We start from the raw sequence: 15,000 nt of genomic DNA on the forward strand, positions 1-15,000 counted from the left end.
AGAAAACATACGCCTGTGAATGTCTCTGGTCCTGTCGAAGGTGGAGTCACAGCAGATTGGTGTTCGGGGGGAGCAGGAAGAGCTGGAATAGCCTGAGGACGAGCTGCTGTCTGTTGAGACGGGGTGATGGTGCAGCACAGCGTCCACTTCCACTCGCAGTTCGCCTGAAATACATTTCGATACACTGCAATTTTGGACTGTTTTAGCCTTTTTTAATCCAGGGAACTGGTGGCTGTTTCACAATCATACAAAACCATACATTCACCCTGGGAGCTGCCCAGTGCAACCACTGTCTCATACTGCTGGACACAAGAGTAGCAAACACACAGTTTAATTATAAGTTACATTCAAATAAACACCAAGTCAAGTTATTTTCGGCCAGTGACAGCAAACATTTGTGTCTCACGATCTAAACTTAAAGTCAAATGAGCAGAGATAGCCTGAGACAAACCAGCTTTATTACCTGCAGTGGAGGTGGGATGTGTTGAGGGTCCCATGTGACTGGAGGGCGTCACCCTGGCGATGCCGCTGCAGGACCGCTTCTCCATCTTCAGGTCCCTGCTGGGGACACACACAGGCGGAGAGGTGTGATGCATGTTGTGGTTCATCCTGTTTTGTGTACATTATGTTTATTTTTAGCATAAATATAATTTTATTAGCTAGACTTCTACTTATTTTTAAAGGAATATTCATGTGATGGATGGTTCAAAAAACTGACTGGAACAGAACAAAATATCTCAAATACTGTACATTTAAAGTTCTAAAGCCCCCTTAAATTTATTGCCTGGATTATGTTGGAAACCTGTTTTGTACAACTCTCAGTTCATGTCCAGGTGTTGACAAGAGTTGAACGGCAGCTCATGTCCACCTACAACCACCAGGGGGAGACATTGCCCACTCAACATGTTCCTCAGCATCCCAACAGCTCTTCTATAAACATCTGCAAACCAGTCGCATGGAAAACCACTGCAGGAACTTTCCATTTTCTGTGTCTTGTTTAAGCATGCTCACGTTGCCACCTGCCTAATGGAAACCTGTTGACACTGGGGATGGAAACACCAAGATCAAGAGATATTAAGAGCAGGTTCACATGTGAGGAACCCAGGTATGTGTGTGTGCCTGAGTGGGTGAATGTGTTTGTGTAAATAAGAGAGTCAGAGCATGTAGACGCATTTGCTTGCAGGTCCATGTTTTTGTGTTTTTCCATGTTTCTGTTGGTTATCCTTGTAAGTACATCTTATCTCTGCAGCCCACCTACAGCTGGTTAACCATTGATGCGGTATGGACTGTTACTGCTGCATATTTACTGCCAAAATCAGCAGCTGATCAGTCTGTTCGTTAATCGTTAATAGGACAACTTCACCATGCACGGTCACAAAGATCTGCACTGTAAAGGGTACTGAAATGAATGAACCGAGCCTCATTTTGAAGTCACTTATGTTACAGTTCTTGTAGTTAAGATGATAAGCATCTTCTAATGTTGTAACATATACAATAACATAAACTCTGTATGTAGACTAACTTCCTACAATGTAAAGTGAATAGTTATTTTAACTGAAGCTCTGCCTGAGGATAGCAACAGCATCACTTGCCAGTACATCAGCACTGTGTGCACTCAGCACCTCAATATATGGGAATTTTTTATTTATTGACCAAACTATTATGCAAGCATGAAAACAAATTTATATGCTTTAATTTATATGCTAGTAAAGATTAGTGGACAGATATGTAAGTGCAGAATTTTGGAGTGATTTTGTGCGCCCTCAGTTCAAAATCTGCTCGCATGTTTTTCTCCAGATGTTCTGGCAGATTGTGAGAACGTGAGAGGATGCATGCTAGGCCACTCTCGGCTCAAAAGGGAAACAAAACTGAGCATGTGCAACTTTAAACAGTGAGCAAAGGAAATCTTGTACTACGCGAATGAATCTGTCCTTGCCTCTGAAAAAGTGATTTACTGAATAATTACTATAGGTTTTTAATTGGTTTTGTGTTTGAACTTTCATACAAAAAGTAATCAAGGGTCCAACAGCTGAACTTTTCATTTCATTTTTCTTTTCTTTTCTTTTCATTTCATTCATTCATTAAACATCAACAGGTTTATGTAGTACTTTCTTGTTTCCCTGTTTAATTGATTCTGTTCTACTAACAGTGGCTTTTAGAATGATGGGATTTATACATGATGGGTTGGCTCTTATTTACATTTCAATTATACCATGACCTGGCCAGAGGCAGTGCCTTATTTTCAGATAACTGCACAGCTCTGATGTAGCAGCCTCATCACCACTTAAACTTGTTCCTACCGTTACTGGGCCGTGGCTTCGACTTTTAAAGGAGAGAAAAGAACAGTTCAACATTGTGGGAAATATGCTAATTGGCTTTCTTGATGAGTGCTAGATTACAAGATCGATATCACTCTCTTGTCTGTGTGTTAAGTCCAAGCTAAGCTAATCGCCTCCTGGCTCAAGCTTCATACTTCTCATCTAACTCTCGGCAAGAAAGCAAATATTTCCCTAAAAGTCTAAGTATTCCTTTGAGTAAGTAATGTTCATTCTCAGTTTGACATTGCAGTTATGAAAAATGATAAGCTTATCAGCCTCGCCATTGTGTGCTTTTTTTTCTTCAATAAAATGACTCATTGTGGATTATCCCTTACTTAATGCCCCATAATTACCACATAACTAAAAAAAACAATGTTATGTTTTGATATACCAATACAACAAGAATTTTAAAATAAATAACTTGTCTCTTTAACGCTTCATAGCTGCAGAGGACCACTAATGAAACAGATCCATTACACTGCGCACAAGTGGTCACAAAAAGAGTGACAAATTAACCAAGTTACACATAGTTTGAACTCAAACAAACAGACTAAAAGATTTTTAAAAATTAGTGACATCTTCAGCTTACTCTACTGACTTCTGTAGCTCTAGTTGAGTCTTAAGTTTCTTCTTTGCTCCTTGAGTCAGGTCGTACTTGTTCAGGTCCTCCTCTGTCAGTGCTAAAAACTGTAGGTAACACGGGGAAACAGGAAAAATAAACATGTAAGCTAAGAAAAGCAGACGGCAGACAGAGCTTACACATGAACACAGCTTGAAATACTGATTTAGTGAGTGATTGAGCATACTTGCTGTTTCCTGTAAGATATAATGAATAAAGAAATTACGGTATAGAATCTAAAGCTGACCCACCTCCTCCATGGTGAGCTGTTTGAAGACAGGGTAATACTTATGGAGCCGAAGCTTGCGGAGCCAGTCCAGGATGCCGTTCTGCTCTGGAGTGCTGGGCTGGGATGGTGCCTGTGTGAGGGACTGGGATCGAGACAGGGAATGGGACTGGGGGTATGACAGGGACTGGGAATGTGAGTGTGACATTGGCAGGGAATGGGACAGGTGCAGGGACTGGGCGCTGGACTGACTGCTGGTTTGTGGATGAAGGTGGTGCTGGGAGTAGGAGTGCGATTGACTGTGTTGGGGATGCGCCTGGGAAGAGTGATCACCCCCGCCAGCCATGGAGCTCTGGGTGGGCAGGGCTGGCACAGGGGGAGGGAGGGAGGACAGCTGGGGAGGAGGAATGGAGGGAGGAAGAGGAGGAGGGAGAGAGGAGAGGTGAGGAGAAGGGCGAGTCAAGACAGAGCTGTGGGTGCTGACGACGGGCTGGACGCTGGCCACTCTGTATACTGCCCTGAGAGAGGAAAGACTGAGTCTGAGGGGGCACAAATGATGATGATGATGAATGATAGAAAGACAAAGAGAGAAAAAATCTTACCTGTTGGTTCCTCTGTACTGAACTGTACAGCCAAGATCTGAGGGACAGAGTGAAAACAAAAGGATCTTCATCATCATCACCACCAAACAGTTTTTTAAAAACTCAAAATAAATTCACTCAAGCCATCGAGTGAGTCAAACCCAGATACTGCTCGTCTAAAAGAAACTGTGAAACACTGATATCTTTTGCCCTTTCATTTACAGTATTTTGAATTTCAATTTTCACAACCGAGTTTCAATGTGCAAAACTCTGCTACGAAATGCTACACGCCTAATTTTGGTCTCAAAATCTCACATAGCGCACAAAATACAAAAATCTGTATCAAATGAAGTAATACATCACGCAGTGAGTTAGTCAGAGATTCAAAACACTGAACTGTAATTGTTGCTACATTTTAAAATAAAATGGTCATTATAATGTAATGCTATTAAACAGTAACTAACTAGCGTTTGCATTTGCTCAATTCAATTCCAAAATACTTTAAACAATTTACACACATACATGACTAAAAAGATACAAATATGAACATATGTAAGAAGACACACACAAGGATTAGGATGAGGTCAAACTGCAGGTACATTAGTCTATACACAAAGTACACTGACCATTTCTTGATTATACAAATAGCAATGAAAAAACGGATCACAAAACTGTGTTTGTTTACCTTTCCACAGGGTACCTTTAATATTTTGATATAATTCGAGTTCTTTGTATCTGTTGGTCATTTTAATATGTGACGGAATAATGTTAACTTCTATTGTATGCATTGCATTTTGCACATTGCACAAACAGTCATTTAAATAACATAGATATTCTTCATTATTTTCATACATATTCTTTATTATTTTATTATTATCTTGCGTTTTGTCTCCAAAAGGAAGGCAAGTCCCCACAATGTGTCTGTGTAAACAGATTTATATCCCCACAACATGAGTAATACACACACACACACACATGCCCACACACTGATACAGAAGTAGAAATACAAGTAAAAAGTACAAGCACATACAGATACACTGCACTGACAGCTATAAATACTCTCCAGGATGAAGTCCCACTCATAGAATCACACACCAACATGAGGTCACCACACTCTAGGCTTCCCAACACAAACATGCCACGCTGAATTCCCACACCAGACCAAAATAGACCCTGTCCGCTCCCTCCAACACCTCCAAAACACAAACTGAAAATCCTGCCCGCAGTCTCACCTCTTCACCACCACCAACCTACACTCACGGCCTTGTCCTTTCCATTCCCTCTTTTTTCACTCCCTTCTCTCTCCCACCTCCAACATCCAGACATGAAATCTTTTATCTTGCCCTTCATCCCTCCTTTGCACCTTCTTTCCCTGCATCTAAGAATAGTGTGTTTTATATCCCTGCTGCCCTCTGTAAAGACTTACTGGTTTTATAGACTCTGCTGCCACACACTCATGACATCTGCAGTTTAAACCTATCTGCTGGTTTCTGCTACATGTCATCTCCTATTTCTTTACATTTAAAAAAAAGAGAAAGAAATGACATAAAAATCAAAATCAAATCACTGACAATATTACAAAATAAAGACTTACTAGAGCTGGAGGTGAACGGGCAGGTCGGGGCGACAGGAGCCGTAGGAAGGGAGGAGGGTAATGGAGGGAGGGAGGAAGGGAGGGAGGCAGGACAGTTGGGTGAGAGAGGCCTGGTGGAGGTGAAGAACAGCTGGACGCTGTGGTGCTGGAGGACATGGCAGGGCAGTGCTGTCAGACACCTGGGTGCAGGCAGAGAGACAGGACAGCAGGGGGGCAGACAGGGAGTCAGACAGACACAGGGAGGCCAAAGAAAGTGAACTGCATTTAAAAACTACAAGAAGAGATGCTTCGAGGTTGGATTAAAAGAAACTCCAAATCACATGTAGCTGCATCATGGAGAGGCACTTGCATTGCAATTAGCTGTGTGCATATCAGCCCATATACATATTAACATATTAACAACCAGACAAGAGAATGAGATACCTCAACAATACTGTGGTTTGAGAAGAAGTAGGTTATTGTGACAGTTTGTCTGTCTAAGTTGTCTCTGCTTTGCTAGCCAGACAACTAGCCACCGAATGACTAGATGTTCACAGGCAGCTGCTGCTCGCCAAATTGTGGTATCTTGCAAATATGATGTGTTCACAACAAGAGTGCTGGAGGATTGAAGGTACCCTGAGGAGGTTTTGACCACTAGTGGCACTATGGTAATGTGTTTACAAGACGGCCCCACGTTCTGTTTTTATCTCGCACAAGGATGCACATGTACACACACAAGGGTGTGGCGATGCAATACACATTCCCGCCAGGTTTCCCGTTATTTCACTGATTGAATTGTGAAGGCAGTAAAACACAAAGAAACGTAGAAATGCACCACAAAATTCAGTGACATTTGTCCACGACCCAAACTTTACTTGATCTGTGGTATGTGGCCAAATTCTCTGATGAGCCTGAAAAGAGTTCAACCAAATTCCTTTACGTTCCTCAACTGGAACACACCTCTCCATGATGAGACAGAAACAACACTTTTCAAGGGCAAAAATAAACAGGTAGGGTTATGGGACTAACCTGGGGACCTGCTCTATGGACTGAGGGAGGAATTTCTCCACTCCTTCTTCTGGAAATGCTTGTGACAGCTTAGAGAGAAAAGTTCAAAAATTAAGACATACTAAACTAATATTTTGTTTATATTTATAGGCCCTTTACACTTTAATCTGTAGAAGAAAACACTATTGAAGACCTTTTACTATTCTCTGAACCTGAGTATAGTCTGAGATTATTGTTATCAGTCAGGGAAAGTGTGTTTCAGTGGTGGTCCTGACCTGGGACAGCAGCTCTGTCACCTCCTGCTGAGTTCTGACAACGGATGACACAAAACCATCTGACCAGCTGGCCTGGAGGGGGGAGTGGAAAGGAGGAAGGATGAGGAGAAGGGGAAGGTGGAGGTGATGGTGTAGAGGGAGCAGAAAACCAGGTGGATGGAAAGGGTAAAAACATGAAGAGACGAACGGAGAAAATTTGGAAAAGTGAGCAGGAGTCAACAGCGTGTGTGTGTGTGTGTGTGTTTACACTGGACCCACCTCGAACACATATTCACTGGTGTCTTCAGACTTGTGTGTCACTCCTCTCAGCACCACCCTCTCAATCACCACTGGATGAAGCAGAGATCGTTTCACAGATGATTAACCACACACGTTTGAGACAGTTGCTTTAACACATCAGTCAGGGGGTTGATTAGCTTAAACAGCCAGGAGGAATTTAAACTTAGCCTAGTCTCAAAGGTAACAAAACCAGAAGCTACATGTGAAGTAGTTTAATCACATCATCAGATGAAACTACACTGACTGTGATGGGAACTGGCCAATCAACTGCACTGTCTGTGCTTTGTCTCGACTCCACTGCCCCATAGCACAAAATGACTGTAGTGTACAGTGTGTGCAAAAGTTTGGTAGGATTGTTGACCATCCTCAGTGACTCCATGTCGATTACTTCTCCAGGTGCTAAGATTTCTATCTCTGACTGTCCTTCCGCAGCTTTATGTATTTTAACCGCTCAAAGATGGAGGACGGTGCTATGAGTGGGTGGCTGGTATTGCAAGACATGTAGTTCTCTCAAAAAGCCCTCAAATGAGAAACAAGCTATTGTTACAGAATAAATCCTGCACTGCAGAAAAACAACATCTTTACTAGATATTTCCTATGTGCCTCACTGACTATCTTGCATCTCAGTATTGTCAAGGTGTTGCGTTTTGTCATTTACAGTCCAGTTTAAGAAGTGAAAGAGCCCCCGTTGTTGCAGTTCCTTACTCACCAGCAGGTCAGTAACCTTCAGCTGCTGTCACTATATTACTTGATTGACAGGAATCTAATGAACGACTATTTTAATGCAGTCATTATCAAGACAAAATGCCATTCAACTGTCTTGAATGTACGGATTTGCTGTTTTTCTCTGTTTTATATCACTGCAAATGGAATATCTTTGTGTTTTGGTCTGTTGGTTGGACAAAACAAATAATTTGAAGATATCATCTTGAGCACTGGGAAACTGAGATGGGCATTTTTCACTATTTTCTGGCATATTCGAGACTAAACATTTTAGGGGTGTACAATATTATGATATATGCCGTCAGATGATACAAATTTGTCTACCTTCACAGATTTTGACGTACCGTTAATACTGTGGTATCTATTTGTTTAATATCTCTGTTGAATTAAGTCATGTGGGCAATGTTACAAATCAAAGAGCAGGACTGCTTTATGGCATATCTGGTTATTTTATCCATTAACAACTTCTCAACTGATCTCAGAAAATGTATTATATCACAATATATATCAATATCATGATATAAAATTACATATACATGGATAAATGAATGTAACCATATTGCACATTCCCAAAACATTGAATGAATTAATAGAAAGAACAATCCACTGGCAAATTAAGAAAGAAAATAATGACAGTTGCTATCCTCTTCCAATTATTGTCTTCTATCTCCCCTCACATTCAAATACATTTCATTCAATGGCTTGTCATGAGTATTTGTCAATATAAAACCCAAATATAATACATACTCTTCCTTCAGCTTTCTTTTGGTAGCCTCAACCACTATTCACACCTTCACCTACCAGTGAGCCAAATGAACCAAACTAATCTGTGAGATCTAAGTGTGAGAGCTCCTTGTCTTGCTTTTCCATTCTTCCTCCAAGATCTGTCAGCTGTACACTCACGGTCCGGCAGTTACCTGACTGAACATGTTGTCCATCAGATGAATCTAAAATCTGCACTCTAATTCTTCATCGGGACAGAAACTCTGTTGTGACTGCGCTGCCCCCCACCACCACCACAGCTGCTACTATACATCTGATCCAGGATGGTGCTCCTCACCTGGGATTCAACCTCCCCAAATTCTGCTATCTGTCTGGTCTAACCTGTACTCTGCCCACCGGCTGCCTGTAGCCATTTGCTTCAAATTTAATACACCAGTGCCGGCCTTCAAGACTATTAAGGCAGTTACATCTCGAGAATTCCTGACAGGCCAAATGACCCCACCCCTAACCCAGGTATCACTCACCCATCATCCAGTGTAACTTGAGAACACTTAATATTTGTATTAAAAATGGATGTATCATGACTTCATAATGTGCCATTTTTTGGTTAAACTTGGTCTCCTGTTAAAATGTATACTGGCCCTTATTTTATGGACATAGCACTTGTTTACAATAACTATATGGATGCAATTCTGTCTGTACTCACACATGAGTGAAGACTGTATGCGTTCACATGTGTGCACACATCTAAGATTATTTACGCATATGTCTACTACTATGTCTGGATGCATGCCTGAGGTGCAGAGGTAGGTTGGGGCTGTTCCACTGACATTAGATCCATGTCATTAGATAGAAGGTGAGAGTGAGTTAAAACGGCGAGAATGCTAAATAGATGGGTGTGTGTGTAGAAGGCCTGCAGGTATCGATTTAGACATATTAGACTCCAAAACTCTCTATCTGAAACCACATAAAGCAGGAACAAGCAGCAGGGGAGGGGAAGACATGAGTGAAGGAGGAGACGAATAAAGGGGGGGCTATAGGAGTCGCTCTCACCACACACACACACACACACACACACACACGCCACCTTGCTGTGTGCCTGTTGGGCAGCAGCTGTGGAAGGCTCTAAATGCCGTCTGCCATTCACACTAATCTAGGCTGCCACACACACACACACACAGACACGCAGAAGTGCACTCTCACACTTAAGTCCAGGAGTGTGTGCGTGACATGCTGATGATGTGATCAAAACAGGGGTTTCAGTTATCTCCTAAAGAGATAATACTGTATATTAATAAAGATCCCCCATGTTGCCTCTGTGTCGTTATTACTTTACAATTACAGTTTATGTGTGTGTGCTAGAAAAACACATCGTAAAAAAAACAACACACGAGGTGTGGCTCATTCTGCCTGGGCTGAGGTAGCAAAAACTGTAAACAAACACAGGGTAAATGGTAGGGCATGGCATATAAACTTGATGTGTGTGTGTGTGTACGCTTCTCTGCATTTGTGTGTTATGTGTTTCCACATGCCGATTACAACTGTGTGTGTGTGTGTGTGTTTTATGCTGGTGACAGCTATGTGGTGTGACCATGAGGTAGTGAGATAGTTGAGTATTGTGTTACAGACAGAGGCAGGGGGCCAAGACAATAACAGACTGGCCTGGAGAGGCTCGCCCCACCTTAAACCACATACTGTACGCCAGCTGGTCACTGGGTGATTGATTTCACATGAATGATAATGGAAGATATCCAAGGTAATTTAATTGCCTTATTAAAACCAATGACTCAGTGTGAGTGGGACCCTACGCTCCTGTGCTACACCCACAACGGTGTTTTCACTTTGCCTGATTAGACCTCTTCATAGGACTGTGTGGGCGTCAGACTGTGCTTAATTGACAGTTAAACTGGTAGTTTTGTTGCCCCTGTTAGGGTGGGACAATTCACACCTTTGTCAATCTTATAGACCCTTTTCACGGCAACAATGGCTCTGTTCCATAAAGTGTCCCAGTAAGCCATGACAGTGTGACAGTGAGCCAGCATGCACAAAATGTCTGCTGTGAACAAGGTCTAGAAGGTCAACATTTTTGGTCCTACTTAGGGGCAATTTTATTGAACAATAATAATAATAATAATGTTGTTCCATGTCTGCTGGATGTGTACATACACTAATTGCTTGCTAACACGTTAGCTCTAAGAACTTAAAACTTCCCAATCAATATTTTTATATTAAAATGGATCAAATGACTATGTGTAATGTAAGAGGTGTCGCTCGTATGAACCCACAGACAATTATCACTCAACTCTGCAGTTCCCTCAGCGCGACAAAACGTTGTAGCATCTTTCCGCTCATTGGCAGGCAGCAGTAATCGACGAAAAAGCTAAAAGATAAATTGTTTAATTATTTTCATTTAATATGGGAATGTACTGAAGAAATACATGACAATAGATCTATCATACTTGAAGAACATATTGAGACAATGGGGATTATTGATTCAGAACGTTCTGTGATGATGGATCACCCTGAACCTGAAACCACATGCATCCTTATTTGACATACTACACTGCAACTCAGAACCCACACACACACACCTGTTGGTTTCACTATCCCTGTAGGGGACAGTCATTGACATAATGCTTTCCCTAGCCCCTTAACCTAACCCTAACCTTAACCTAATTGTAACCTGTACCCTAAAACCAAGTCTTAACCATCAAAAAGCAGTCTCTTAGTGGAGACCTCAAGTTTTGTCCCCATGGTGACACAAGTCCCATGGGTTAGTGTGCATTCAGGTTAAACTGGGATATAAGAACATGAAACACACACACACACACACACACACACACACACGCCTAAGCCTTAGGGCAGCATTCTTTAAGCTTAGTTGTAGTGTTGAGATGTGCCAGCATGCCACATCTTGTTCAACCAGGTTTAACTGGGTGTATAGCATGACACACCCATTTAATGCCAATATGCACAGATGGAGGGTGGGGGTGAGGCCATACAGACATGCATACATACAGTAAGTCAGACAGAGAGACAGTAGTAAAGTAGACAAGTAGAAAGTAATAGAATACAACAGCACAGTAGAAATTATCTCCATTACAGAAGCTCCCTTGTACTGTAAATAGTACAGGATCATCATAAGTGTTCTTCTGGGAGTCAAGCAACAATTTAGAAATGTAGCAGGAATTTAAAAACAAGAACTTCTGTAATGACTGCACCAGTAGCTCACTTTTTCCTGCTTTCCCCTGGTGGTTCTTGGTTGGTGTTGCTGCATCCTGGCCTTGCCCAGCAGGCAGAGGAGGAGGCAGATGAGGAGGTGGTGGTGGAGGAATAGGGGGAGGAGGTGGAAGAGGAGGATGGAGGTCTGGGTGATGAGGGGTGAGCTCCTGGCTGACCGCTTGGTCTCGTCGTCCCACGGTGACCCCTGAGCCTGGCCCCGAGACTGTGCCGGCCTCTCTGGTCTGGCTCTGGAGGGCAGGGGTGAGAGATCATTCAGCAAAGGAGAAGTTAAAACCACAGAGCAGGGGTCAGGGACAACTAGATACAATACAGGACAGCATTAACTCCTCAGCCTCAAGTGCAGCTTGTTTGCACACTGGAGTATGTGCAGTACCAATATAACAGTGACCTCAAGGTGGGATTTCTTTGCTTACAGATGGGTCAACTGCAAAAAAAAAAAGAAGCAAATAGTGAATTCTGTGTCTGCTCCCATGTGAGTACATGGAAACTGTCCCACACAGTTTCCCCCCTCCTCTCAAGCAGTTGCCTTCAAAGTCCCACATGGGCACAAAAACACACACAAGGCAACATTCAACAGCCATCGAGATGAATGCAACGCTTAAGCTCTGTGCTGTCACTGCTTGAACAAACCCGAACACTAAGCAACGCTCTCTCCAGAGCTGGCACAGTGCTAAAACAAAGTGAGGAGAAAGATCTGGCAGCGGAGAGTAAACCAATATTTAACCAGACTCGTCCACTGAGAGGGCGCTCTTATTTATAGCAACGCTCCTCGAGGAGCAGTTGTAGGGAGAAAGAGTTGGCATCCAAACACACATTTAAACCTGGTGCTGCCTTTTACTGTTGGACGAACTGCTGCTTCGATTGAAACTGGGATCAACATGCTTTGCTGAAGAACACGTCGGAAACTGATCATAGATCTCCCACCAACATTTCTAACCTGGCCCAGGAACTACAACTTGCAAACTATTGTCATTTCTTAACAATTCAATTTTGGAAAACTCCACCATAAGATACTTTTGTTATCAAAACAATCTTTCTGTGATTAGTAACTTAATTTCAGTTTGTGTTGGATGTACTTTCCTATAACTTCTCCTTCAATTAGTAGTTTCCTAGGGTGCAGGCACTTTGGTTCATTTGATGAGGACCAAAAGAAAAAATGGTACATTGTTACATTTTAGTTCTGGTCCGCTTCATGTTCACACTGGCATTTTATAAACGAACCAAGAGGAGTAAACATGACATTTTACGGACTGACAGGTAACTCATTGATTGGACAGTTTTGGCGATTGTCAGTCCGCATCATCAGGACGCTAGTGGGGAAATCAATTTCTGGTGACTGACAGCAGGTCATGCAGCTCTTTAATGCTTCTAATGTGTACATTTATGTTCTCAGGTGTCACAGAGAGCTAATGAAGAAATAACTGATTAAAAGCATCTCTGTCTGGTTGTTTAGTCTGCACCGGGGTTAGTTTGACAGCGTTCACAAATGAACCGCACTAACCGGGCAAACGTACCAGGGTTTGTTTTAACTGAACCAAACAGATTAGGTGTGAAGGCACCCCTAGATTGCCCAGAATGCCTTTCAAGAATCCCCAGACAACAGACATGGGATTATTGCTTTTAATCAGGTTTTCTGTTTAAGAGTGTAAGAAATGTTCCAAAATGGCACCTCTGGGAAAAAGGCCCTTTCTGATTGATTCTGAGGAACTGCCATGCAAAATTTGACATTTACCCTTTGATGAAAGATGAAAGATTTTCTGTTGCCAAAATCCATTGGAGCTGCACTGGAATTATCTTGTTGTCACACTGTATAATCACTGTATAATTTGTCCTGGGAGTAAGTAAAATACACCATGGAATTTAATTGTTTAGTTTATGAAATGTCAAAAAATAGTGACACAATTCCCATCACCATTTCCCAGGGCGTTTTCAAATGTCTTGTTTTCCCAGACCAATAGCGTGAAACCCAGAGATTCAATTTACAATGATATAAAACCGAGCAAAGCAGCAAATCCTCACATTTGAGAAGCCAAGATCAGAGAATGTCGAGCAGTTTTGCTTGAAAAATGGCTGCAACGATAAATCAATTATCAAAAGTGTTGCCAATTATTTTTCTGATGATCAACTAATCAGTTAATCGAATGAAAAAAAGAACAAGACAAACCGATTGTTTCAGCTCTACACTGTACGCTACCTGCTCAGCACCAAACGGCAGACAGACACAGTTAGCGACAGGCTGGTGAACATAGTGGAGCATTTAGCAGCTAAAAAGCCAGATATTTCGCTTGGGAGTTGGTGGAGACCAAAACAGCTAAAAGAAGAGTGAATATTGGACTTTCATCAGATGGACACAAACACGATTCCAAATGAATGCTAATGTTGTTACATGTCTGCTGGATGTGTAAATAACCAAATGTTTGCTAACACGTTCACCATATCAACTTTACAAGGTGATAATATTTAAGTATTGTATTTACAGCTTGTGGTGCTGCCTGCCGGTGGCCAAAAAAAAAAATCAGGTTAAAGAAGGTTTAAGGGAAACAACAAGGGTAACAACTAAAGTTTGTATAATTACAACAGATTTTTTTATCACCCAGTCTACTGTTCATGAATTGAAGGTTAATGCATGTTTTACTGAAAGTAACATGGCGATTCTGTACCACAGACTGTCAGTCTTTAAGACAAACAACACAGTTTGTAAATCCCTAGAGCCCACAACACTGTGGCATATTACTCCAACTCAAAGCCAGTACTCAATTTGTCATGATAATACACTGTTTATACAGTATGTTTAATTAGTGGACTTATTTGAGCCACATACAGAATATCTGTTCATCATGGACATTCCACCACTACCGTTCTTCCAGAGACGTTCTTAATTAATCATTAATTAATAGTCATTTACTATATCTTACAATAGTGGACAGTATGCTCTATATAATGTATTGAATGGGGACTGAATGGTCCACTGAGCATTTTAAGTTAATACACTGACTGTAACACATTGCTATGTTTAAAACCAGTTGGTAGATGCTGTGCGTTGTATCTACCCTTGTTTAAATGTAGGTTACTACTTCCACTTTTGGATTGCCGTATGTCATACAGTTCAGCTGGAAAACCCCTTGAAATGCTGATTTAGAAATAAAAGATTACATTAGAGTGAGAATTATGTGGCTCTCTATTTAAGAGGGAAAACCCAAAATGTGCTACTGCCTGCAATCATACACACACTCACACATACAGCATGAGGCAGTGGATCTGAAAACAATTAAGTGTGCTACTGCCACATCCGCATGTTACTTGCCCAACCTGCCAACTCTCTGCAGACTGTAAGTGAGGGGAAGGAGAGTCTGACTCTGTTACACTGTAGGTACATGAAGTAAAAACCGCACTCATGAGAACAACATGAATCAGTGGGAAGGATTACAAGGA

At 41.8% G+C, this 15,000-nt stretch overlaps 1 protein-coding gene across 7 annotated transcripts in view; it reads right to left on the reverse strand.

Moving 5' to 3' along the window:
• zcchc14 (zinc finger, CCHC domain containing 14) overlaps window positions 1-15,000 on the reverse strand; it is a 37,452-nt gene that overhangs the window by 11,164 nt on the left and 11,288 nt on the right. For 3 of the 7 annotated variants that reach the window (XM_044194962.1, XM_044194967.1, XM_044194966.1), the window contains 10 exons: window positions 11,558-11,795; window positions 6,859-6,929; window positions 6,601-6,672; window positions 6,347-6,414; window positions 5,339-5,517; window positions 3,766-3,802; window positions 3,189-3,681; window positions 2,908-3,005; window positions 464-561; window positions 12-164 (listed from right to left, as the gene is read on the reverse strand). In XM_044194962.1, the coding sequence (XP_044050897.1) occupies window positions 12-164; window positions 464-561; window positions 2,908-3,005; window positions 3,189-3,681; window positions 3,766-3,802; window positions 5,339-5,517; window positions 6,347-6,414; window positions 6,601-6,672; window positions 6,859-6,929; window positions 11,558-11,795 (1,507 nt within the window). The remainder of the gene's footprint in view (window positions 1-11; window positions 165-463; window positions 562-2,907; window positions 3,006-3,188; window positions 3,682-3,765; window positions 3,803-5,338; window positions 5,518-6,346; window positions 6,415-6,600; window positions 6,673-6,858; window positions 6,930-11,557; window positions 11,796-15,000) is intronic. The other 4 variants (XM_044194965.1, XM_044194964.1, XM_044194963.1 and 1 more) reach the window with 4 other exon arrangements.

Source organism: Siniperca chuatsi, linkage group LG4 (assembly GCF_020085105.1).
Source record: "Siniperca chuatsi isolate FFG_IHB_CAS linkage group LG4, ASM2008510v1, whole genome shotgun sequence".
NCBI lineage: Eukaryota > Metazoa > Chordata > Actinopteri > Centrarchiformes > Sinipercidae > Siniperca > Siniperca chuatsi.